General features: G+C 48.6%; 1 protein-coding gene across 1 annotated transcript in view; it reads right to left on the reverse strand.

The window, feature by feature from the left end:
• The window catches only part of INTS4 (integrator complex subunit 4), a 358,899-nt gene that overhangs the window by 38,201 nt on the left and 293,522 nt on the right, over positions 1–27,176 (reverse strand). Inside the window, exon 21 of the mRNA XM_086933901.1 lies at positions 15,687–15,830. Within this exon, the coding sequence (XP_086790027.1) occupies positions 15,687–15,830 (144 nt within the window). The remainder of the gene's footprint in view (positions 1–15,686; positions 15,831–27,176) is intronic.

Here is a 27,176-nt window from a genome sequence, read left to right on the forward strand (position 1 = left end):
GGCTTTTTTAATCTATGGCGCTTCCAAGGCCGTAGCGTCACAATTTGCAAACCAGGAATGTGCACCTCCACACAGGCCGAGTCACATGCGCCAATTTGTGGGAAACCTCATCCGCGCACCTCCACCGACCTCCAGGTTACCTCACATCTTCTCTCGCCCAGCCGCACAATGCCGTCCATTGCCGCCTCCATGGCCTCCTAATGCATTCCAAGCCCCCTGGTGATGCCCTGAGCACGGTGTACTCTGTGCAGTCCTTGCAACAATAATGTGGAGCCCGGCACTATAAACACTCTGTAGTTGTGTCTCAGATCAGATATCGCCTCTATGTGCCCAAACAATCACTGTAAAGCAGAGACTTCCAGAGCCTGGCAGCACTGGCTTATTGTTCCCAGGCACTGTGACTCTCTGGCCCACGCTATAGATTCTGAGTTTCCCAGCACTGAAGCAAGGCACCGTTATGGGCCTCGCGCTGCCCATCCATCAACTTCTGTGATGCCTTTAGACTCCCTCAGCATGATGGCGCTACGCAGCAGTAGCGTGCCACACTCTCTCACGGTCGGGAGCCCCAGCCGTTACCTTACCAGGGCGGCCAGCAGATTCCTTCTCCGCTCCTCTCCACGTACTGCAGCGCCGCCGACTCGCTCCCTCTACAGCTCTGGCAGTCTCCGATAGTCCGGGGAGCCTCCAGCTTATATCTGCGCCGTAGATCTCGGCGCTCTTGTAGTGTGTGCCGTCCTGCGTGGGCATGTCTGGGACTCCCCGTCACCTACGCTGTGACCTCCCAGCAGGTCAAGCCGCGGCAGGGACCGGACCCCCAAGGCACGGGGAACCGGGGTGCACCCGCGGCCGGCATGTACGCTCACGTGACTCCGCCTCTCTCGGCACTCTGGCCCGCAGATTCACCCGATGTTCTCCACCTTATCTTCAGTTTCCCTGGGGCTAGGGAGGTCGGGGTCAGATCATAGTGCCGCAATAGTGCTCCGATGTTCGAACCGTCGCTTGCTTTGATGGTGGAAAGGTTGTTGGATTAATGAAGGATAATTGCTGGTGTTTAGGAGCTCGAGACTCAAGCTGCCATCTTGGTCTCGAGCTAGCTCCGCCCCCAAGTAGTTTGGTTTTGATTGTGAATAATGCTGCCAAATTTACTTCAGCTAAGCCAGAGGAGGAGCTGCTGTGATGGCCTTTATCAGGGTTTCAATGGTTTTTTTTTTGTCAAATCTGTTTATTAGCATTTTTGAAGAAAAAAAGGGACATCACAGTACATGAGACATTTCAACAATATCTGCACAGTAAGCGGGCATATCAGATGTTCATTGAGAGACAGTACACCATACAAGCTGGTGTTCAAGTCCCTGAGCAGAATAAGAAGGAAATATACTGGCTCAAGGCAGGGCCATGACTGTCCACACGCTAAGCTGGTGTACGTTAGCATAATAGGGGGTGGATCTTCCCTACACCAGGTTTGTGCACATCATTGACATTTATACAACAACTGTGAACTAACAATAAAAGAAGCGCAAAAGAAAACAATAGCGGCTTAATCAATAGCACTGATACCTTATAGTCTCCTCCCCCCCTCACCCCCCCAAGCAGCTAGACCCGCACCCGGGGCCTATATATCTCTAGTAGAGAGAGACGGTGTCCATCCGAGTGGTTAAACAGGAGAACATTCCACTGCACACCCCACTCCCAAAGGGCGCCGCTTAAGCTTCCACACCTCCCGCGTCCTCAGCCCCGCCCGCCAGCCGCAAGGCTCTGAGCATGCACTCCCAGCGCTCCACCATTGGTTTCGTACGGAGCCCCACCGTTTCCTCCATACGTAAGGCTGTCCACTCCTGCACACTTGGCGGGTCAATCGCCTTCCAGCGCCTCGTAAGCAGGCGCGTAGCCACCACCATCCCCAGGTCTAAGAATCTGGATGAAGCTTTGTCTTTAGGTGGCCTCTTGAATTGATGCAGAATGTATTCCGGCCATACAAGAGGTATAATGCACCCAGTACAATCTGGGAGCAGCTCGCCGATTACACTCCAGTAGGAGCCCAGCTTGGGGCACCTCCATAAAAGGTGGAGGATCCCCGCGTCCAGCTCTCCACATCTGGGGCAGGACGCATCTGCGCGGTGAAAATATCTATTAATAAGTGCAGGCGTGAGATAGGCTCTGTGGACAACATAAAGTTGTATCTGGCGAAAGCGCAGGTTTCTGGGGATGCGCACCGGGCTTTTAAGAATTCTTTCCCACTCCTTATCCGACAATTGCCTGTCCATGTCACGCTCCCATTTATCCCGTAGCGAGGCCAAGCTAGTCGCTGTGTGTATCCTTAACGACCCCGCAAAGCAATGGACCAGGTGCCTACCCCTCCCCTTGACGTGCAAGTATTGCATAGTTAAGTGCTGTTCAGGCACCGAGGACATGTCCCCCCACCGGGACGTCATTTTTGACACTATGGAGCGGTGCAGCAGGAACCCCCCAGGGGGAAGTCCAACTTCTGTAACCAACATCTCATACGCCACCAGCGAACCGACCCTGGAGAGGTCCCCTAACGTCTGAATATCCGCCTCATTCCAGTGTTCTAGCATTGGTTGCACGAGGACCCCGTCTCCGCCCAATAAAGCCCCCAAAGGCACCCCGGGTGCGTATGGGAGGACCCGTCGGGTAAGGAAGAGGGCTCTGCGGAAGCACTTATACGCTACTGCCAACAGCAGCGGAGTGGGTCTCGCGGGCGCTGTCAGGGGATGGAAAAGCCTAGTGACTCTTTCCAATGAATACGGCGGCTCCACTGTGGCGATATCATCTCTACCTCTGTCCGCCAACCAGCTAGCAATCCATTGAAGCTGCGCAGCTAAGTAGTAGTGCTCAAAACAGGGAGCGGCCAGCCCGCCACTTCCGTTGGCAAGAACAGCTTTGCAAGCGCCAGCCGGTGCCGGGACGTGCCCCAGATGAAGTCCCGCAACGTCGCATGAAGCGACGAGAAGAAGGAGGGCGGTACATAAAGAGGCAAGTTAACAAAATAGTACAGGTGGAGCATGATCATTTTGGCAAGGGCCACCCGGCTTGTTGTGGTCAGCGGAAGGGAGGTCCAAAAACATATCTGGGACCTAAGCGCTGCCACCGCTTTACCCAGATTGCCTTAAAAAAGATCAGCTGGCTGCCTATAGATCTGGATTCCCAGATACTTGAAGGTGTCGGCCTTCCATTGGACCCTCGTGTCGCCGAGGCAGTACCCCGGGTCTTCGACTTCCGCATTAAAGGCATAGAGACAGCCCTTAGACAACCCCAAACTGCTCCAGCAAGTGGGCCAGCCACTCCGGTATACGAGCCACATCTTTTACGAACACCAGCAGGTCGTTCGCATAAAGCGAGACCTCGTGGGTCGCATCTCCCAGGGGGATTCTGCTCCCAGTGTCTGCCGCATTGCCGTCGCCAAAGGTTCCACAGCCAGCGCGAACAACAGCGGGGACAGGGGACATCCCTGATGGGTTTCCCCGGCCCACCGCCACCAGTTCAGAAATATATGGACTCAGCCTCACCTGAACCACAGGGTTTGTGTAGAGGAGCTGAACCATCTGCAGGAAACCTACGCCAAGGTCATAGCGCGAGAGCACCGCAGCCAGGTACCCCCACTCCAGGCAATCGAAGGCCTTTTCCAAGTCTATTATCAGGCCCCCGCCCGAGGCCACTCCTTTGCCGCTTCAGCCGCCACCCTAAAGAACCTCCTAAGATTCAGGGATGTGGATCCCGCCGACACGACCCCGTTTTGATCAGGGTGCACTAGATGAGGGACCACTGTCGCAAGCCGCTCCGCGAGGATTTTCGCGAAGATTTTATAGTCCGCGTTGAGCATTGCCAGCGGCCTGTATGATCCTAGAGCAGTGAGGTCTCTGTCCGGTTTGGGTTGGGAGACCAGGAACGCTTCCCGCATGGATGGGGGGGTACGAGCCTTTGCCAATGGCGGGGTTGTACAGCTGAAGGAGTAGGGGCGCCAAGATGTCCTGGTTCGCCTTATAGTATTCGGCGGGCAGGCCATTCCGCCCAGGGGTTTTGCCAGTCGCCATTTCCCGGATTGCATCTCCCACCTCCTCTAGTGTGAGCGGGGCGTTCAGTACGCCTCCGTGGTCCTCGGACACCACAGGCAAGGTGACTGCGTCCAGGAACGCGTCCAGCGATTGCCGTGGGCCACTTATGCGAGACTTGTACAGTTGCTTATAATGGTCGGTCAGGGCACGGTGGATCTCCCGCTGCTGGTATACCATCTCCCCTCCTACCGTACGCAGCGCTCCTATGGGGGCTCCGCGCCCATCGCTTTGTATCAATCAGACGAGCAGCCGGCCAGCCCTGTCCGCCCTGGCGTGTGTCCTGGCCGTGTGTGCCGCATAATTGTGGCATCGCAGCTGCTCCATAAGCGTTGCGTGCTTAGCAGGCAGGTCATTTAGCGTACGCGCTTGCTCACCCCATCCCCTCACCCTCCCTTTCGTATCGGAGGAGGTCCAGCTCCAGTCTCGTCAAGGAGGCCGTTAGCATTTTGCGTATGTTCCATGTGGCCCCTAAGCAATGCCCACGAATAGCTGCCTTATGCGCCTCCCACTCCACCAGTGCGCTGCTAGCTGTCTCTGCATTGGCCTCGAAATAAGCTAATATGGCCCAGCCCAACGAGGATCGGAACTCAGCGTCTTCAAGCGCAGCAGGTTGCAGCCGCCACGTGGGCCCCAGCGATCGATCTGCCTCCCAGCAGATCCTGAACCATAGGGGATTGTGATCTGAGTGTGTTCTTCCTAAGTATTCTGTCTTGGCTAGGAGCGGAAGTAGCGACTGGGTGCCTATTATCCAATCCGAACTGACGTGCAAATCGTGAACTGGGGAATAGTAGGAGTAGAATCTATCTGTGGGATGCTGCATGCGCCAGAGGTCACACACCCCCCAATGCACAAGCCAATCCCTGAAAGCTTGCGCTGTAGACGTTACTGTCGCAGCTCGGAGGGGAGGGAAAGACCTGTCCAGATGCATGTCTAGTACCATGTTAAAATCCCCACCAACGAGCCAGGGGAGTCCAGCGTATGGGTGAAGAATGTGATTCAGGTTTTCCAAATAGGAGGGCTGATCGGTGTTCGGGGCATAAAGGGATCCTAACAGGATTTCCTGACCATTTAATCGCCCCCGCACTAGGGTATACCTGCCCGCAGGGTCCACCAGCGCTTCCATACATTTGAAGGGGACACCCGCCCTTACCCTAATCAGTGTGCCGCGCGGATGGGCAGAGAAGGTAGTACCGAATATCTGTCCCCTCCAACGCCTGCGCAGTTTGTCTAACTCAACCAATGCCATATGTGTCTCCTGGAGAAGGAGAACCCCCACCCCATGGCGTTGTAGGTAGGAGAACACGGAATAACGGCGGGACGAGGTGTGCATACCTCGAATGTTCCAGGTCACTATGTTAGTGTGCGTCATGTGTCTGGGTTGTTCGCACGGGAGCAAGGGAGCGCCCAACGGGGGGCCCTATGAGCGCCAGCGAGGAAAGGGAGGTCCGTGCGCCGCATCGGAAACATGTGAACAAACACAAACAATAGAACAAGAAGGGCGAGTCCCTGGCAAACTTTAACTAGATCCACCTCACAAGAGTGGGTTGAACTCAGCGTGGCTGCTGTCTGGGTGCATGCGCTGCCAACTATCCCATTACCCTGCACCCCAACTTAGATCGCCTGAGAGCGCGGGAGGTGCTTCGGAGTACCTAAGACCTGCGACTGCGCTGGGCCAGTGCGGGACGCCTGTGAGAAAGCCCGCTAGGGGGATAAACATGCAGCGCCTACTAGCCTCGGCCCAGGAGCTACATCTTCCATCCAGCAGCCTTACAACGCTCCTCAGCAGTGCTAGCATGTATGGAGAAAAGCCAACCTATCTCAGCAGCGCGCACAACAGTAAGATGGGTAACACATCCCAAGCAGGTGCTAAGTCACGGGTGAGTCCCCTAGTGCGTTTGCCGCAGTGCACTTTACATAAGGTGATCAGCTGTTTGCATGACCATGTTACCACAGGCATGACCATTACGTCGGAGAGCACAGTTGATGGGCATGACTGGCTGCTCATGTCCGGCTCACTGCGTGTCTGCGAGGTCAGTCGGCCCACGCCCTGCTCTACTCCCAGATTCACAACCGCTTCGAGTGCTTCCTGCCGCTCAAGCCGCATTTTCTCCAGGCTGGGCACTGCCGGGCCGATGCTCTGGCCTCGACGAGCGCCTCGTTTCCTGGGTCTTCTCGACTTTTGCACCTGCCATTCACCATCCCCCTTCCGTGCTCTCAGGTCGTGCGCCCTTCCATTGCCCCGTTTCCTCCAACCAGTCCCATACATCTGACAGCGCGTCGAAGAAGCGGGCCCCTTCCTTGGTGATCACTCGATGTCGAGAGGGGAACAGCAAGGAATACAGCAGACCCAGCTCCCGCAGCTGCTTTTTCACCGCCAGGTATGTGCTCCTCCGTCTCTGCACTGTTGCCGTGTAGTCAGGGAAAAACATCACACGGCTGTTCCCCACCGTCAGATTGTCCAGCTTCCTTGTTTCGCGCAGCACCACATCCCGATCACGATAGTTGAGTAATTTGAAGAGAAAAGGGCGAGGTCGGGCGCCAGGTCGAGGCTTCTGCGCTGGCACCCTATGCGCTCTTTCCACGACAAAGTGGGAGGACAACACCTCCGGGGGCAGGAGGTCTCTCAGCCAGGACTCAATGTACCGCTCCGGGTCTTTCCCTCCCTCGCCTTCCGGAAGCCCGACCACTCGAACATTGTTGAGCCGGGAGCGCCCTTCCACGTCTTCCATGCGATCCTCCAGCACATGTACCCTATCGATGATGTCTTGGAGCGCCGAGGTATGTTGATGCACCACCGGCTGCACCTCTTGGAACGACTGGCGCTGCTCGGCGACTGACTCCACCAATTTGCGATGGTCGGCGTGGAGTAATGTAAAGTCTGGCGTTACCATGTCGATTCGGGCCTCAAGGGATGTCTTTGTTTGCTCCAGCGTGGTGCCTATGCGCTCCACCGCAGCCAGCACGGAATCTATCTTGGCCGCAAGGGCCCCCGCCGGACCCAGATAGTCGCCCTGTGATCCATGCGACGGGCCCAGTCCATCCGCGACCTGCTGCTTTGCAGGGATTTATCCCTGAGCCTGCCCATCGCAAGCTGTTGCGCAGAAGGCATCCACACCTGCTGACAGCCGCCCGTCCCCCAACGCCAGGCCCTTACCAAAGTGCCAATGGAGAGGGCACCTCACCAGTCCAGTGCCACCAGCTGCTGCCAGGGGGAGTCACCGATCCGAGCCAAGCGCCAACGCACGGCAGGCCCCAGCGCCCAACAGTCCGTGCTCGCCCCACAGGTGCCTCCGGCAGTGGACCAACCAGCACCTCACTTTCTAGCGGGGTGTGCCCTTTCCGACCCTCCAGGGGCCCCTGTACCAGCAGTCCCATCCAAGGGTTCTCAGTTTCCAGAGTCTCCTTCACCAATGCCCCCTTTACGAGCAACCGCAACTGCTACACCTCAATGTCCCCGGCAGCGGGTACGCCTGTTCCACCCCTATGTGTCCCGGACTCCTGACGCTGTCTCCTGGCGTGGCGTCAGGCATGCACCGGGTATGAGCCACCCAAAGAGCGGCGGTGACGAAAATGGCACCAACGCCCCAAAAAAAAATGGCGCCCAGGTCTCGCTGTGCCAGGTTGCGGGCGCACAGTCTTGTCCCAGCAGTCACAGCCAGGGGGTATTAAGTATGGCCACCCAGCCGACCACGATCACCACCCGGCACTGCAGTTTGTACAGTTCAATGTCCCTCCATCATGCCGGTCAGAGTGGCGCCCAGCTCCCGACTGGCCCGGGACCGCCAGTCACCGCAGATCCCTGGCTGGCCTCACCCCACAGTCTCCACCGGCGTAGCCCCCAGCTGCAGCCTCACGTCCAAGTCGCCTCTCCCGCTTGTAGCAAGTCAGACTGCAGGCACTGGTCGCACCCTGCCTTGTCAGTGCGAGAGCAGCGCAGCCCGCAGTCCACTCCGCTGCTCAACATGCGCTCAGAGTCGCTCCCTTTGCCGCTCACTCGCGCCTTACAGGCCTCAGCTCACCCCTCAGGTCTCCAGGCTCCGCGACCACCGCCGAATCGTCCCAGGGCGGCGATTGCCACCAGGCCGCGGGTCTTCCACGGGGCTCCTCCGATCCACCCCGGGTCCCGCTCCTCACCGTGTGGAGGATGTATCCAGCAGTCGCTCCGGCAGGCACCAGCGCGGGAATGTCTCCCTCCGTCCTGCAGCCGCTTCTGGCTCAGAGGAGTGGAGAGGCCTTACACAGTTCTCAGGCACCAAATGGCGGCACCAGGCTCCATCCTGCACCGGCCACAAGAGCCACCGCGGCCCCCGGCCGCTCAATGCACGATGCTAGCCGCCTCGGCCGGCCGCACCGCCGCTCACTACTGGCCACAGTACTGATTTCTCCGCTAGGCTCACGGAAAGCCCAGGGCCCAGAACAGTGCCCAGCCTCCCTCAGCCGCGGTCGGTTACTTCAGCGGTCGCTGGAGCCTTTCGGGTCACTCGCCGCGGGCCTCGTTACTACCGTTCGCCACCCGCCTTCTTCACTGTGGCCCCAGAGCGGGATCTGCTGGGCTCCAGGGGCTCCCCACTGCGTCCCCGCACCAGTCCCACATAGTGCAGATTCGAAAAACACCTCCTGCAGGGTAAATGCCAGGATAATAAGGGGTCTGGATGCGGAGCTCTACTCAAACGCGTCCGCCATGTTGGCTGGCTAGCCACGCCCCCCTCAGGGTTTCAATGTTTTAATGTATTGTCATTTGATCCCTGCACAATATGGTAATACATTCAAGCTGATTAAAGGGTCTGTGCTTGTTAATCCATGTGCTAGCCTTCCTGGTTGCCATCCTTATAGAAAGTAAATTATTTGGAACTTAGATAGCAGACACTACGCTCACTGTTGTGATGGAAATGTATGCAGTGCTTTGTAATTGGAAATGGAGCATAATTCTCCCATGAGTAATGTCTTATTATGCATGGTAGCAGCACATCTGACCCCTAGTTAAATTGATGGGAATGGGCAGGGATAGCTTTTTAAAGCATTCTAACATTTTGCTTGTGTTTGAAATTTAACAACTGTTTATGTGCTTGTAGACCACACCAGGACACAATATTTTAATTGATTTTGGTCACCATGCTACTCTAAGAGGAGACAATATTTACGTAAACTAATAACCTATTTTGCGGACTTGTTTTGTGAATTGTCAGGAAAATATCTCTGTTCATACACAAAGACTCTCTTGCAGGTCCTTTTGATTCTCTAATATTAACCTCCTAGTATTTTTTCAATTTAGGTTGCCTGCATGTACCTCATAGTCAGCTTGAATTTAACCATTCTTCCTTATGCAAAAGTAGATTTAATAAAATGTTTGTCTTGGTATCACAGAGATGATAGAATGGGATGGTACATCCAAGGGGTCTGTATTTCCAGAATGTCCACCTTGAACAGGAAAGAGACCTTGGAGCACTCTCTCTCCTTACTCCTGTAAAGAGGACACTCATTGAAACAAGCATTGGCACCGCCAATAGGTCTCGCCTTTGGGACCTTATAAGTGTTTAGCCATGCAACACTTGCTGTTGTTGCACCAAGGATATTGTGCTGGATAACTAAACACTTATAAGGTCCCAAAGGCGAGACCTATTGGCTATGCCAATGCTTGTTTAAATACGGTGCAAAATCAACCCGTGGGTACTGGATTGCTTCACATGAGCATAAGTTACACCACACATCGTCACATGCATTGCCTATAGACATGGGGAGTTTAAGTGATTTTTCCAGAATCACATGATGTTGAGCCAATACTACTAGCCTAGTTCCCAAGTTGGCAGCTCTGGCTCTAACAAAACATCCCAGGCGGAGGCGGACAGCCAGAATCCACATGAAAGCTCGGCTCATTTATGGCCTTGAGATTCCAACAGGGTCTTGAGCTTAGCCAGTGCTAGGCTACAGGCTCAAGCTTTCAGTGGCTTATCCACATCTAGTTAAAAATACAGATTGATTTCGGAACAATAAATGTTAAAAAAAACCATTTCGAAAGCCATGTTATAGTTCACGTTGTACTTTATCTTGCATACCTTCAATATACAGCCTGTGTCCAACATGCCCACTTTTTAGAAGAGGAAAGTGGGAAATAAAAAATAATCGGGAAAATGCCTTTTCCCCATTGGAGAAAATGCAATTTCAGGGGGGAGACAGCCAAAATAAACCCATTTTTGCTACACAAATCGGGAGTCTGTCTGAATGCGGTCTATTGGCATGTATGCTGTGTTCACCCTACCAGGGGCGACAGGCACGGTCAGTCCACTCTACATATTCCATCATCGTCTAGCTCACCTACTAAGTAGAAAGCTAGCTCCGCTGGACAACTTGGCATGTCGACTCTAGCAGAATACCGTGTGTGCCAGTACAACTATTTTCAGCCGGTCTCATGCCACAATGGGTTGGGTGAAGAAGTTAAAAATGTGAAGAAGTTAAGTTAAAACTTCCTGAAAACAAGACCGTTTGAAGAAAGCGTGCTGGCAGTTCTTAATCAGCAAGTTCAACGTTTGCACCTTCTCTGACAAAATAACGGCAGCTGCTCAGATCGTCCTGCACTTGCTGCCAAGAGCACGCCATCTTGTCGTGGGTGCACGCTCCTCGACTCGTGGAATGCCACTCCAGTCATAGGCTGCATTGTTGGGGAGAAGGAAGCCAGCGAGCGCTAGCTGCACTAGGCAATTGCCTAATTACATTAAATAAAGTGAAAAACTGCTGGTTCTTTTAATCTTGCAACCTGTAGCAGACAGACAGGCATGACTTCAGAATGCGCGCACGCAAACACACACTACATGGATTATATTTCCGAAAAAACATACACAAACTCTGGCTTGTCATGCGTTTCTGTTTCTTTTTCTTCTGAATTGGAAACACATGGCATTTGACGGAGTTTGTATCAAGGTCACTTAAAGCACAAATAAGATCTATCTCTACTACCACCTCACAGGGCAAACAAAAATAAACGAGAGATGCGGCCTCTTATTGACATGATCACATTCCCAGATAGCATCTAATTACTGCTTTAACGAGGTATGCGTAAACAAAGCCTTAGTTTAAAGTGGGTCGGAAAATGAAGGCATATCAGCAACGATGGGGCAGCAGCTGAGCTCGTTCCCCTGAAGTGTGAGCACAAGGCGGCGGCAGGAGCACCATGCAGGGCTGCCAGCACTAAAGTAACGAGCGAGTGGGGGGAGAGGGGGGAGCGGGGGGGTAAAAGTACTGCTGAGAGCATATACAGTGTTTCCCTTGCGGGAGCGAGCAGGGCCACCATCTGTTTGCAAGTTAATTACAAACAGATGTCGCCACAGCTCACTCCCGCAAGGGAATCGCCAAACGTGCACCCGTTGCCATTGAAAACAATGCAATGCATGCACATTTTTGGATGAAAAAGCTAATCGATTTCAAGAGGTCTCCTCCTATGCAGCACATGCACGCTGCGTAGGCGAGACCTTAAAAAGGTAGGGATTGAATAGAATTTTGAAACTGAGAATGACAAGCATTGCTTAAAAAAAAAGAACATCTTTGAAGATGACAGAGTAGATCAGAGTTTGGCAAGGTTTCCCATCACAGTCCAAGATTAATGATTGCTTCCGCCCATTTCATGAATAACTATACACTGAAAATACCTTCGTATTTACCAAAACGAGCACATAGGCTCAATAATACCCTACTTTCCCATAACAGTGAGAACCAGTTAATGTCAATTTGACCAAAAACAAAGTATTAACTGCCATTAGTTCTCTGAACATCCCTGGTCAGAGACGGTTGTCCTCTGAGTTCTATCAGGCCTACACTGACCTTCTTGCTCACCCAGATCATATGACCAGGATGGATAGATGAATATTTTTTTATATCTGAAATGAGCTGCCACTGCTGCAATACACTTGGAGAAAAAGTGTGATGGAGATTTCAGGATAAAATACACTATTTAGTACTGATTATAGCTCTTAAATGCCAAAAACTCAAAGAAAATTTCAATATTTTAAGCAAATGGCTTTTAGGGTCTATAGATCACATACAGTCCTTTTTCACTGTCCTATTAATAGGATAGAGTTGGGAGGAAATCTAATCCAGGGCTTGGTCTGTAGCTTAGAAAACCATGTAAATAAATCCATAAATAAAATCTCTCTAGGTCTACTGCTTTCAAGGATTCTATTGCTACTTCATCTAGTCTTCTGCATTTCATCATTGGTATGTAACCAAAGCAAGGTACTCTCGAAGAAACGGAAGGTAATTAACTTCTGCATCTAGCACAAATTCTGCCCAGCACAGATAGAAAGGTCTACAAATGGATAAGGCATGGCAGCATTGGTACTCTGACAGGGGTGTTGTATTCACTGCAGCACTGATTAGCTGCCTACAGATAAATGCCCCTAGTGCCCAAATCTTAATTTACACTGTGCCAAGCCTTTTGCTCTGGAGGTACATGTGGTTCAGAAGGATACCTTTTTAGGTCGAGCATGGGCAGCGCATGCGCTGCTCTGCGAGGCATGCTGAATTAAGGAAGGGGCATGAAGCTCCGCCCACATTTTCCATTGGCTTGTGTCATTGTCCACTGTAAACTGTGGCTGTTTATTGGTCAAAGGGCTTATTAGTCCCTCCTTAGTACCGCCTTGTCTCATGTTGTAACCTCTCATGGCGGCACCCCTTGTTACGTTACGTAACAGGGGGTGCCGCCATGGGAGGATACAACATTGTTTCTCGGTAGGCTTTAATTACAGCCTCCAAGCACTATTTTCTCAAATAGCTTTGTCCTACCTGCAATTGCAGGCAGGACACGCTCTGTCCTAACGCTTTTAAAAAGACCTATAGCACACAATTGCAATGCAATAGGTCTCGCATTTGCAAGAATAAAAGCAATTGGCATTGTAAACGACAATTACATTTATTTATCGGTTTTAAAAACAACACAGAAATAAAAGGCATTGTCATTTACAATGCTGATAGCTCAAACTCTCATAAATGCGAGACCTACTGCATTGTAAATGATTGTTCTTATTGCATTTCAGAATCTTAGAATTTTCGGTTATGGCCCAGCTAATACTGGAGGTAAGTGAAGTGTCTGTTTTCTTACGTGCCACCAAGGCATTCGATTCATTAGAGTTTACTTTTCGATTTATGGTCCTGGAGCAGTTGGGCTTGAGTTGGGATATGCTTGGGTGTTTAAAGCTATATATGCACACCTAAGGCCCACATTTGCATTAATGGAATACTAGCTGCACAGGTCAAAGCCCCTACCCGATGAGGTGGTATTTTTTCACAAATTCTGTTTGTGATTGTGATAGAGCCACTTGTGGTCATGTTCCACTATCACCACTAGTTGGCAGGGTATGCACAGACGTGGGTCCCTTGCTCACTTTGCCACTGGATCAAGCTAGCCTGGCTGATGACGATGATAGATTCAACCCAGATCTCTGACTGGGGGTGAGTGTCTGAAAAGCACGCTCCATCATCTCCTTGTGTCCACTCAGCATGGGGACTTTGCTTCATTCTCATGGAATGTTACGGTTAATGTACGCAGACAATATAATATTATTTGTTAAAGATCTTCCTTAGCTAACCTTGCACACAATTTACGTGGGTACATCAATTTAATGGTTCACTCAGGGAGGAAAAAACAAGCAAAACACAATTGTGCTCATCAGCAATAAAATACTGTGCCATTTCTGTGCATAGAGAAGTGCAACATGCTATTAAAGACAATCATGGTGTTATGTGAACCAAAATAGCAGACCAGGTACACCACTGGATTTGTCTCCCGTTATCATTAGTGGACCAAATAGCTTTAATGAAATGATTAATCACACAATGAGGCAGAATAACACCACCACAAACTAGGTTGCTTCACAGTGCCCAGCTTTGAAAAGCCATGCCTTTCAATGCAAGCCCATTATTCTCTTTACTGGTCCACCCAATGCCATTTCTGCCTCATTTAGTAATAGAAAGAGATATTGCATATAAAAGAACACCCTCAACACAATAATGGAACATCTTGGCAAAAGAACCCTTGGTAGTTATGACCCAGTGGACTACACCGGCTGGATATGGCACAAACTAAATAAAGTAAGAGGTATTGGACTATTGGTATCCTATACTCTCCTGCTCAGATGGTTCAGGAGAATCCTTCTATTCTCCCATCCATGAAAACAAAAGCCAAAAACACAGTTGGTAAATTTAGGTCACAACACATTAGAAGGCTTAGTCTCTGAAAGTATATTTTTATCATCGCAGATGACAGCACTCACTTCCCAAATTAACCACAAGATACCTTCCACTACTACTGTCTAGGCACCTACTGCAGACCCAAATTTGTAGCATACCCTCAATAACCTCCCCCTGTCCTTACCCTTAGGCATGTTATAACTGTTCCTACCAGACAACACAAAGTTTCCAGACTACAAAATACGGTTGACTATGACGTGACATCAAGGACATGAGTAAGTGGAAATTGTACTTAGATGTGCAGGTTAGTAATGAACAATGGGTACGCTGCACTGCACACAGTGTGGAAGTATCATTTAACAACAGGCATTTACTACAAATTTCTGCACACGATCTACTACACTCCAAAAGGCTTGGTAGAAAGACAATTGGGGGAAGATTTGAGGTGCTGTCACTCTTATACAAAGGAGGTGGGATTCCTTCACTTAGCCTTGGTCATGCCGAACAGGAGCAAAGTACTCGTCTGAGCTGTTTAAGTCTCTGTTCCTTATGACAGGACTGCTGGCACACCAGCCTCCACTGGTTGAACTACTGCAGTATATAAAAACAGTTCTCTGTAAGTGCTGAGCACTTGCCTTACTGAAAGCAAAATGGTGCCTGGCCATCGATGGGGGCTTGGCTTCCATCTTAATCAGAGATCGGATTAAAGCAATTAATCTGAAGAAGAGCTAGAAAAGATGATTATGTAACTACTCGGTCACACAACCTACAAAGACATTTGGGAGTCCCCCTGCACTCCAACCTGCTTAGCTGCGACTCTTTGAAAAGAACACAAAATACTGTATGGGCGCCACACAACTTGAGTCACTGAAGGTACCACTCACTGCGAATTATAAACTAGCTCCTAGCACCAACAGTACTTTACAGTCTGTGACATAACCACTAGGACACTGGACAGCGAGCAACTCTGCATTGTGAAACCTGTAAATTTGTCAGCTATTGATGATTTGTGTGCTATAGGTTAGTCATGAGTCAGGCACTGAAAATGCCTTATAGGATTAATATTGTCCAGGGAGTAAGCGGCTGAGAAATCTAATAATTTCTCTTTGCAAAAGTGCTCTGGATCCCAAATATTGTCAAATAATTAAAGTGAGTTCAAATTGTAATGACTATAAATGGAAATCTCATTAAAAAAATTAGGATTTTAAGATGCAAATTTTAGTTGAATAATGGATGCTCCCTACATTAAGAGATGGTCAAAATGCTTCAGAGAGGAAAAAAAAATCACAAAACAATTTGTACATCACCCCACAAACTGCACACAACCAGTGCTCTACAGAAAAATTATAGAAATTAATAATACCATTACACAGTTTTTCATTTCGCAAAACTTTTTAGAAATCCTAGATTTCTTTTAAACATAAAAATAATTCATACCTGCACCTTCACCGTGTTCTGAGGATCTTGAACATGTTCCAGAGTAGCATCGACATCTAGTGCTACCACCAAACCGGAAGTAAACCTTAAAGGACAATCAGATTCACCAGTAGGTTCAATAATTGTTGCAGTTGCTCTCTGGATCTGAAAAAACAGAGAGGTTATACTGATATTACAAAGTTGTACCCATCAGGTTCTTACAGCTGATGCAATCCCATACTGAGAATATGCCTCAACAGCAAGAAAGACTTGGTATTCATTTCTGTTCCACATGTTATGAAGTTATGCTAAACGCATATAACACCACCATTACATATGTCACCTGCCGTGGTGTAAAGCTGTTATCTTGATCACTCCTATGTTCGATTCTGTACCCTTGTCAAATTGGTGTTTTCAGCATGGCAGTTGGTGCGAGTTACGTTGTGTGTGTTACAATAACCTGCTTAGTATACTTCTGGCATCTAGTGTTGGGCTTGGTCGTTTGAAAGTTGTTTTCCTTTGAAGACAGTTCTTGAGTTACTCGATGCGAAGTGACTTCTCCCCTTGAGGGATATTGTGCATGGACACTGCAGGAAGCTGGGTTTCTGTTGCAGTAACCCCCTCCCCCCACTTTTTGCCAGATTTCTGATGCACTTTGACTTGCTGTGCCCAGGGTTCCTGCCAATCAGGTTCCCAGGGCCTGTGTTCTTTCCCAAAACCGTACCTTTGTGCCCCCAATTGGCACCTCTCTGGCCACATGTAAGTCCCTTGTAAAAGGTACCATTGTACCAATGGCACTGTGACCAGGGAAGGATACTAAGTGCTGCAGTATATATTGGGCCACCCTGAGATGTCCCATACCTACCAACCTACCTACCTACCTACCTACCCACACACACACACACACATCCCCCCCATTGCAGGCTGCATGTTTTGGTATACAGAAAAGTGAAGAGTTGACATGGCACACATACCTATGTGCAATGCCAGCAATCCACTGCCTATAGTATAGGTAAGACACCCCTCTAGCTGGGGGCACTATACCATTTGTGAGGATATAGTTGTATGAGCACTGTACCCTTACAGTGTCTAAATCCATTCTTAGACATTGTAAGAACAGTAAAGCCATAAAAGAGTATATGGCCTGGGAGTTTGTCATTACGAACTCCACAGCGCCATAATGGCTTTACTGAATTCTGGGAAGTTTGGGAGCAAACATCTCAGCATAATAAACCCACACTGATGCCGGTGTGGGATTTATTATACAATGAACTCAGAGGGCATCTTGGAGATGCCCGCTGAAAAATGACCAGACTTTGGTGGGCTCCCTGACTGGTGCACACCAGCCTGCCATCCGAGACATGTTTCTGGTCCCCTGGGGTGGTAGCCTTCGCTCCCTGAACCCAGAAACAAAGCCTTTCATCCAAGGAGGTGGTCACACCTCCTCCAGGTCAGGAAGAGCCATCTGTGGCAGGGGAGCTTCAAAAGCCTTGCTACCTTTGTAATGTGACCCCCAGCCTTTCCTGCTATCTGGAGCAGGCCCCCTTCCTGTCTCCCCTCCTTTTCAGCGGGAAGACATGCAGGAAAAATTAAAGCAGCCCAGAAGGTGTGCCCATCTCTGTCAACCCCACCTCTCAGGTAGGGGAGGCGAGGTGAATCCCACTCTTCAGTGCCTACCATCTTGACGATTGCAGTCACTCTCTGTTAGAAACGGGGTCTCCAGTTGGCAGGGGTAAGTTACCCTAGTCCAAGTAGGGACCACCGGTTCCGACAGGGTAGGTCTCAGAATACCCCCAGACTACCCTCTGGTAGCTTGGCGCAGAGCAGGTAGGCTAAACTTCCGGAGACAATGTGTTAAGTATTTGTGTAACACCCACCCACCATAACACAGTGAAACACCACAAATAGACACCACACCAGTGATTTATAAAAATATAAATATCTTTATCTCAAGTTTTAGGCAAGATCAATTCACAGGAAATTCACATATGCCAAGGGCTTTTCTTGTGCAGTATTCTCTGAGTGTTTTTTGTAACCCTGGAATAGACCTGCAGGTTCTGTGAGTCTTTTGGAACAATGTTCATGAGGTTACTAGTTTAGTCTCAGGTAGTGAGGAAAGTCACGTGGGAAAACGAGTTATGGGCTCAGAATAATGAGGTCCTTTAATGTTGGCGCTGTTCCTAGTGCCCAGGGCCGCTTACGCTACTTGTTTGGGTCTAAATTACACTGCTGAATCCCCAAAGGTTCAGTCATCTGAAGCGCTGCCTTCGTGATCGGTGCTAAGTCTGCCATGCGCAATATATGCACTTGGGCGTTCACGCCCCTATCTGTGTTCCCCAGAGGCGGCGGCCGCGAGCGCTCCCTTAGACCTGCTCCGTCGGTAATGCTACCCGCTCCTTGGGTGCTCCAGAGTCTAAAGGGGTTTCATCGTAGTCCATCCGGAAGTGCCCTTAAATTGTAATTTTTAACTTCTTTATTTCCCATAGAAAGTCAATGGTAACTCGCGGCTGTGTTTAGACACTGCACGCGTCTCCCGTGGGCCTCCTACTTCCTAACCTTTGGTTGTTTAGTGTAGCCCCAGCGATTCCCTAGGTCCTAGGCCTACCTTTTATTCCAGACGTGGTTCTTATACCACTATTTTAGTATATGGTTTGTGAGGCCCCTAGGGCAAAACTTATACTCAGCAACTTATCATATGCTAAGTAAGTAAATTGTATTGTACTTTTACCTCTGACCTCATAAAGAGTGCAGGGGAGTTGTGTTTAGAATAAATACATATATATTTGATATATACCTTGTGTGGTGTCCTTTCATTTGGTATTCAAGGGATTATAATTGGTAAAACAACTTGATAAACTTCGCCTTTAAAGTCTTAGCCTGATGACTGCTGGTCCATGTTACCACTAGGATAGCTTTCTATAAGGTTGACTTTACAACCATCAATAAGGGTCGATTAGACTGGTGCAAGGTGCCCAGTAGAACTAGTGGACATCATATGCCAGTTAACTTCTCACACCGGGCCGGTGGCGGTGATCATGGGGCAGTTTTGAGTCCGGTCCTTAGTAGAGTGCAGGCACCTAAGTACAGCGCCACAGGGGGTATTTTTAATGATGCCCTGAACTCAGACCAGCGGCGGTGATCTCGGGGGCAATTTTGAATCCGGTTGTCAGTAGAGATCAGGCACCCCCGCACAGCGCAAAGGGGTGCTTTTAATGACGTGCTGAACTCTGGCCAGCAGCGGTGATCTCAAGGGCAAAAAGCGGATTCCCACGCACAGCGATGTAGAGACAGTCCTGGGAATGTCTATAGTCCAATAACCAGGGGTCATACAGTACAAATAATGGATACACTCTGGAGATGTTATTTCTAGTTTCCCTCTGGCAGGGCAAGATCAGCAGGGTAGCTCCGCTAGTTGGGGCAGCAGTTCCTGGTAGTAGTCAGCCTCAGCAAAAAGTGGCAATCCTCCTGGCGCAGCAGTCTTCCCAAATGCGGAAAAAATCCCCTTGATGCCTATTCACAGTTTAGGAATGTACATACAATACCGAAAAACATAAAAGAAAATTTATATCTTTCTGCTATTTATTACAAATACAATTTCATACATATGAAGTTAAAAATACAAATGATGTATGTCCTAAAATTAAAACACAGATACACAGTGTAAAAATCACAAATAAAATATAGCTAATACATAATCAATTATGACCCGCATAATCAAAACGACAGACAGAAACATGTACAACATAACATTTGTTTGATACTACATGTACATTCGAAATCCTATATATCCACTTAGTCATATACAAAGATGAAATCTGTATTACAACATCAGTGTCGGATCCTTGAATTGTATGTAAAGAGAGCGTTGACGCGTTTCGATGGATACAGCAGTTTATACCATCTTTATCAAGACTTGTAGATATTCTGTCATATCAAGGGGGTCAACTGAAAATACAAACCCTACAATGAATACATATGTAATTAGTACATCCCCAATGTATGGGAAGTCAGATTAATAAAAACTTACAATATTATACAATATTAGATATCGCTGGATATTCCTTCATTGTGAACAAAATCATTTATTATATTCAACCCAGATGTGAGAGTCTATTTTCTATTTATTTCTTATTCACTCCTTGATAGTACCATAGAACCATGGGAATGAATTACTCCATCTCCCCTGGCTGATTGAACTAGTACCCAGGTCTGTTGATACTCTAAGGACCAACAATATCCTCTTATAAGTAGCCTACTGGGGTAATGCGCATAACTTAGGTGTCTGTTAAGTAGTATCACTATAAATTCGGAAAGACTGCATCCTCTGGAACAATCTAAAGACTGGTACTCTTTATCTAGAGATTGTGTGAGAAAACAAATTGAATATACAATTGTTCTACCTTACCCTTGCTGGTATTGCTTTCTACGAAAATGTAGGCAATTTCTTAAAAGGAGGCTTTGATAGCTAGCAGTACCCTCTGGCTGACCGCGAGCCTCTCACGGTCCTGTGGAAAGCTGGGGAAGAATAGAGCGCTAATTACTGACACACCCTCCTGTATAATGTACCAAGCTAACCCAATGAGGCTGTATCAAATTACAACCAACGCAAAAGGCGCGCTATTGGCTGTAAATAGTGGTAGATGTACCTTTAAAAAAGTTCAATACGTATGGACAGCCCCGTGTTCACGCTCGAGAAAGTGCTGCTAATTTGGTCCACTTTGTTATATTATAGTCGCGGTATCAACCAATAGTAAAAAAACAAAGGTCACATTTAAAAGACACTTCACATGCCATAGCCACGTTTGAGGGACAGAGCTTTAACAGGGTGACCAAGTTCCTGGTCACCCTGGACATTGAAGCTCTGTATACGAACATTCCTCAGAACAGAACCATGGATGTTATTTCTTCCATCTTAGAGCCAGAGGACTTAGAAGGGGGCAATAAGGGCTTTATCCTGTCATGCATTCATCTCATCTTTAAGAGGAATTTTTTCCTGTTCAGGGATGAACTGTATTTACAAATAAAGGGGACCAGCATGGGGGCCACATGTGCCCCCAGTCTGGCTTGCCTTTATGTAGGGAACTTTTAAAAGCTACACATATTTAACGAGGTCGCCCCGTTCTTCGGAAACATCACGAGCTGGCACCGCTACATAGACGATATTATTTTCGTCTGGAGCGGTGCCAGCAGTGACCTTGATATGTTTGTCGAATGGCTTAACTTGGGGGACTCTAATCTCAAGTTTACTGGTCATTATAGTAATGAACAAGTGGAATTCTTCGATATCATCTTCAAGAGTGATGATGATGTGTTAAAAGTCAAGCTATACACAAAACCTACCGATAAGAATTCTTTACTTCTATATACGAGTAATCATCCCAAGGCACAAAAGAATAACATTCCTTTCGGCGAATTCCTTAGATTGAGGAGAAATTGTACAGATCTAAAAGACTTTTACCATCATGCAGAGAATACTAAAAAGAAACTTAAAGCTAGAGGATACCCCAACAAATTGATTAAACAATCATTAAAAAGAGCGCGTTTTTACGATAGAGATAGTCTATTGGACCAAAATAAGATCAAGAAGAACAGCACAATGGATAGAGTAGTCTTTGTCACGCAATACTCCCACATTAGCAACCAAATCAAAAATATTGTAAATAGGAACTGGAAGATTTTAAACTACAATGCAGAAACCCAGTTAAACAAACCCCTGTTTTCTATTAGAAGGAATAAAACAATTAGAAACTCCTTAGTGAAAACCTACAAAACTCCAAAAGAAACACAATTGACCATAGGAGGCACTGTAGCGAGTGGGAACCACAAATGTGGAACCTGCTCCATTTGCTTCCATTGCATAGACAGTGGAGTACTAAAATTCAGTGGCAGGACTCTTATACCTAAGACATTTAACAACTGCCGCAGTAAAAATGTGATATATTTATTGATATGCCCCTGCGACTTAGGATACGTAGGCGAGACAAGTAGAGAACTCCGTACACGTGTTAGACACGTGTACGGAGTTCTACGGCATTAGACTTTTGGAATCCAATGGTTACAGTTTCCAATAATCCAGTACTGGACTCCTAGGTTCAGCACCGGGGCATCTATCTAAGACAGGTAAGTAATTACGTTTTGGTAGTTGGTACGATTTTTAAAGAATATTTCTAGTTTGGTAGTTGGTACGATTTTTAAAGAATATTTCTAGTTTGCAAAAATCGACACTTAGAAGAAATTTCACAGAAAAACAGTCAATGGATTCCTATGGAAGAAAATTCAGGTTATTGGTAAGTACAGTAAAAATTACTTTTCAGGGTTTGTGCTGGGCTAAAAGATGCAGCACTGAGGTCTCTTCTGATAACAGGTGAGTACATCAGAATTCTTTTTGGGCTGATTTTAGGTGAATATTTTAAAGTTCCAAAACTCCACACTTAGTAGAATTTCTGAGTGATATCAGTCAATTTTAGCCTAAGGAAGAAAAGTGAGTTATCGGTTTTTAGGCAAACACTCGACTGGCAGCGTTAAGGTCCTGGGAATAGACTCAGGGGTCTCCCAGGGTCAGGTAGGTACAGTTGGTACATCCTCAGCGGCACAGGGGCAGCCGGGTGCAGAGGTAGTTAGGCCCAATGATATCCAATGAGAGGGGGTCTGTGGTTGTTGGCTGCTGGCTAGCAGGCCACGTGGCTGTGGGAGCTGGGCTCCTGGTCACTTGCTCAGGGCAAATGGCGAAGTAGAATAGGACAAAGGTTGCACTGCCAGGGGCACTCAGGCGGCTGGGTGCAGGGTGCTTTTGAGCCGTCGGGCGCTCAATGTTAATCAATGGAGACCTTGCAAAGGGAACAAAGGCTTCAGGCTTGGGGACGGAGATTCTTCAGGAGCGACCAACACTTCGAGGGGTAAGTTGGGATCTAGGAGGAGAGGTAGGCACCCCGGAGTCTGGCACAGGGTGCAGGGGTGTCTTTGGACGTCGGGAAATCTTACCCTCTGCTGGTCGCGGTTGGAGGGGTCCCTGGTTCTGAGTCGGCAGGCGTCGTCAGGGTCGTCGAGAAGAGTCCTTGGGCACTGGATTCCAGGTCAGACTCGCCGGTGGGACGTCCTCAGGGTCTTTGTCCCCTCGGGCACAGGCCGGGCTCGGCGGGTGCAGAGTGGGCTGGATTCGTGGTTCCTGGCTGGCACCAAGGGTATTGTGGTTTGACCAGAACCGCTGCTCATGGGAGTCCCACTCTCTAAGAGGGTCAAGGCAGGCAGGTCCTCTGGGGTTCTAGAGGTTGCTGTTCCCAGGAGACGCCGGGATTCAGCAGGAGCAGGTTCAAGGATCAACAGGCCGGTAGGGCTGGGGCCAAGTCAGTTGGTGTCGTCCTCTTCTTAGCAGCTGCACATCAGGTCTTCTTCTTGGTCTGCGTGCTTGTTTTGAAATTGGGATCTGAGGATGGAAGGTTCAGAGTGCCCCTAAGTGCTAAATTTATGGGCGTTATAGGTAGGGTGAGGGCAGGGAGCAGTAGGTCCCTGTCCTGGTGTGGGTACACCCCCTAACCTGCTCTTCTCCAGTGCGAGGGGGGCAGGAGCCTAGCTGTGATTGAGTAGGGCTCCCCATCTTCAAGATGGCGGTAGCCCGGAGTCATGCTTCACCTCGCCTCTTCCACCTGAGTGGTGGAGTTGGCACAGGCTGGCACACCCCCCTTCCTGAGGTAGGGTTTCCCGCCAGTCTTCCCACCAGAGTGGGGGTCAGAACTGGTGGGGACCAGTTGCTGAGAACAGCAAGTGGCCTGGAGAAGCTCACAAAGGCGGCATGCCTTCGAAGCGTCCCCTTGCCCATCCTGGGGGAGGAGACCTAGCACCTCGCCCTGTGCATTGTTGCACGCCCATGAGAGCGGGGGCTCTCCACCCAGGGTCCAGCAACATGTCTGCTGTGTGGCAGCCGAGGAAGCCTCTAAGACAGGACGTGGATTGAAGGTTAGGTTTCAGGGGGCATCTCTAAGATGCCCTCTGTAGTGCATCTTACATTACATCCCACACTGGCATCAGTGTGGGTTTAATGTGCTGTGAAGTTTGGAACCAAACTTGTCAGTCTTCAGTGTAGCCATTATGGTTCTGTGGAGTTCGTAATGACAACCTCCCAGCACCATATACTCTTAATGGCATCACTGCACTTACAGTGCCCAGGAATGGCCCTGGGTACTGTAGGGGCACCGGGCTCATGCACCTGTGCACACAACCACTGGCATAGGGCACCCAGCTAGAGGGGTGACTGATGTATGCCAGGGCAGCGGGGTTGTGGGCATGGCACACAGGGAGGTGTGCCATGTCGACTCTTTGGTTAGTTCTGTACTAGGACACTCATCCTGTAAAGGCAATGTGTGTGTGTCAGGATGCAGAGCCCCTAAGGGTGGCACAATAAGTGCTGCAGCCCTTAAGGGTCTTCTCTGATCACAATGCCCTGGGTACCCATGGTACCTTTTATGAGGGGCTGGCATGTGGCCAGAGATGCCAATTGGGTTTTAGCTTCAATACAGTTTTAGGGAAGAAACACAGGCCCTGGGCACCTGATTGGCAGGAGCCCTGGGCACCTGATTGGCAGAAGCCCAGGGCACACTCAGTCAAAGCACATCAGCAAAACGTGGGGGCATACCATGCAAGAAAGATGGCACTTTCTCACACCTACTCCCCCAGAACTGGCGATCTACCTTAGCAGAGGGAGAAGATGTCACGTCAAACCTTGGAGTCTACTCAGTGCATGTGCAAACCAGATGGTGAAAAAAAAACAATCTGACATGGAATCAGTGCCATGTGTAATGTCCCTCTAGAGGCGGAGTCGCACTGCATCTCGTGACTCGAGAACTTTGTTTGAAAAAAATAAAAACAACTTGCAAAGGTCGGAGCACAACACTAGAAGGCCTTTGACTTTGTGTAGTTGGAACTGGGCACAGGTAATAGTCTTAGGCACTGCCCTGTGCTATGGCTCTGTGTCCCTAAACCTAGTGTGTTGACCCATAGACCATGTATAGCAGGCACTAAGCACATGGACTAGACTCTGGCCATAGGTGCTGCCCGCTCACTGTGCCTGTGAACACACTTGACGGTGCCTTTATCCTTGAGAGCTAGGCACTGGCCATTTGATGTGGCATTTATTTTCTTATGGCCTTAGCTCGGTCCCCATGTCCACCATATGATTTTTTGTAATAAATATTAACAAGCATTGGCAAATCCAACAGGTCTCGCCTATGCAGGAGCTATTGGCTTGGCCAATGTGTATTAGTCATGTTTTACACCTGCGTGGTTGCTGTTCAGCATGGCTAAAAAGTAGTGCCGTAGAGGAGAGTGTTATGGAGTAGTGCCGTAGAGGAGAGTGTTATGGAGTGGAGTGGCGAATAGTGGAATGGAGTGTTTTAGAGTGGAGTGACAGAGAGGGTAATGTATTGGAGTGAAATAGTGTGGAGTGGCGTAGAGTGGCATACACTTAAGAGTTGTAGTGTAGACTGGTGTATAGGGCACTGGTGTAAAGTGTTGCAGATTACAGAGGTGTAGAGTGCAATGACATGAAGGGCAGTGGCATTGAATTCAGTGGCATACAATGATGCGTAGAACGGAAGTGGTGTAGATTAGAGTGACGCATAGTAGAGTCCAGTGGAGTAGAGTGGAGTAGAGTCCACTGGCGTGGAGTGGTGTAGAGTTGAGTGATGTACAGAGCAGGGGTGTGCAGTCGAGTGGCATAGAGTGCAGTGGCTTAGAGAGGTGCAAAGTAGAGTATAGTGCAATAAAGCGCAGTGGCGTAGAGTGGAGAAGCATAGAATGGAGTAGTGAAGAGTAGTGTGGCTTAGAGTTCAGTGGTGGTGAGTGCAGTGTTGCAAAGTAGTGTGTCAGTGTTCAGCGGTGTAGCACAGTGGCGTAGAGTACATTGATGTAGAGTGTAGTTGTGTAGTGTACAGTGCATTGGCGTAGAGTGCAGTGGTTAAGAGTAGAGTGGCATAGAGTTCAGCGGCTTAGAGAAGATTGTTTCAGCGTAGAGTGAAGTGGCATGGCGTGGAGTGGTGCAGGGAAGAGTCTAGTTGCGTAGAGTGACAAAGTATAATGCTGTATAGTAAAGTGGTGTAGAGTGTAGTTGCATAGAGTGCAGTGCTGAGGAGTAGATTAGAGTGAAGTGGCATAGAGTGCAGTGTTGCAGAGTAGAGTTCAGTGGCATAGAGTGGAATTGTGCAGAGTAGATTGGTGTGGCCTAGACTGGAGTGTAGTAGAGTGCAGTGGTGTAAGGTAGAGTGGCAAAGAATGCATTGGAATAGAGCAGGGTAAAGTAGAGAGGTAGAGTAGTAGAGTGCAGTGATACAGAGTGCTGGGGCGTAGAGTGGAGTGGTGCATAGTGCCTTGACGTGGAATAGTGCAGAGTGCAGTGACGTGGAATGGTGCAGAGTGCAGTGACGTGGAATGGTGCAGAGTAGAGTGCAGTGGTGTGGAGTGGTGCAGAGTAGAGTGTTGTGGCATAGAGTGGAGTATTCATTGTGTTGTAGCACACTTCCATTACAGACAACACATTTTCAATTGAAATAACCATTATATTTGCACAAACATGCAGTTTTACTAATAAAACTATACAGTGCACAGATGAAAATGTGTGGAAATTGCATCATCTAGTGTAATGATTTGTTTTGATCCAATTCAAGTATTTGTTTCCCACACACTTCAGAAATAACTAATTCTGATATATTCTGAAATACTTACACAGTTCATTTAAATATTGTTGTGTGCTAGAAAAAACGCTTTCCTACCCCCAGTATCCAGCAAGATTACTACATAAATCCTCTCACTCTGAAGTTGGAGGAAAAAAAGTAAACAAGCTCCCTCAGAAGAAAGCCCCTGATATTTGACCTCGGTCCATGAATGGACAGCAAATGTGATGAGATAAGAACAAGATTTACAGGGGGTACACAGAAAGGGGTCCTCAGAAGGATACTCTAATTCAGATTTGGGCAAGGAAAGGTACAAACTGAAGCTTAGCAGCCTGAACAAAATTAAGCCAGCAAATGGAAAGCAAGGAAATGTGAGTTAAAAACCACAAAGCCAATAGCAAGCAACAGGCAGAATAAATTCCTAGGTCAACTTTCTGAATGTCCCCAAGATGTCGTTAGCAAACCAGACTGCTGCACTATCTGCTAGGCTGCGACCTAAAAAATGGGGCTTATGAACTTTGGCTGCCACCTGAGTGACGACAATCACAATGGTGTCTAACAAGTTGTATGTCAAAGTATTGTTAGCAAAAATATTGTCTGACAGAGGTATTGCATTCTAAATATCTGTTGCAAAAAACCCGGGCGTGTGTCGATTTTCTATTACTAATACCAATGGGGACATATCTTTGTAACAATACTTAGGGAACAATATTTCTATCAAACAATATTTTGGTTATGATATTCTTGTACCATACTTCACAAACCTAATTCTGGAGTTTGTTAATGCAGCTATTTAACACTGTTGCCAATAAAACAGAATTTGCTTCTTTAATTGAGGGTATTTCCCTGG

Source organism: Lissotriton vulgaris, chromosome 8 (genome assembly GCF_964263255.1).
Source record: "Lissotriton vulgaris chromosome 8, aLisVul1.2, whole genome shotgun sequence".
Lineage (NCBI taxonomy): Eukaryota > Metazoa > Chordata > Amphibia > Caudata > Salamandridae > Lissotriton > Lissotriton vulgaris.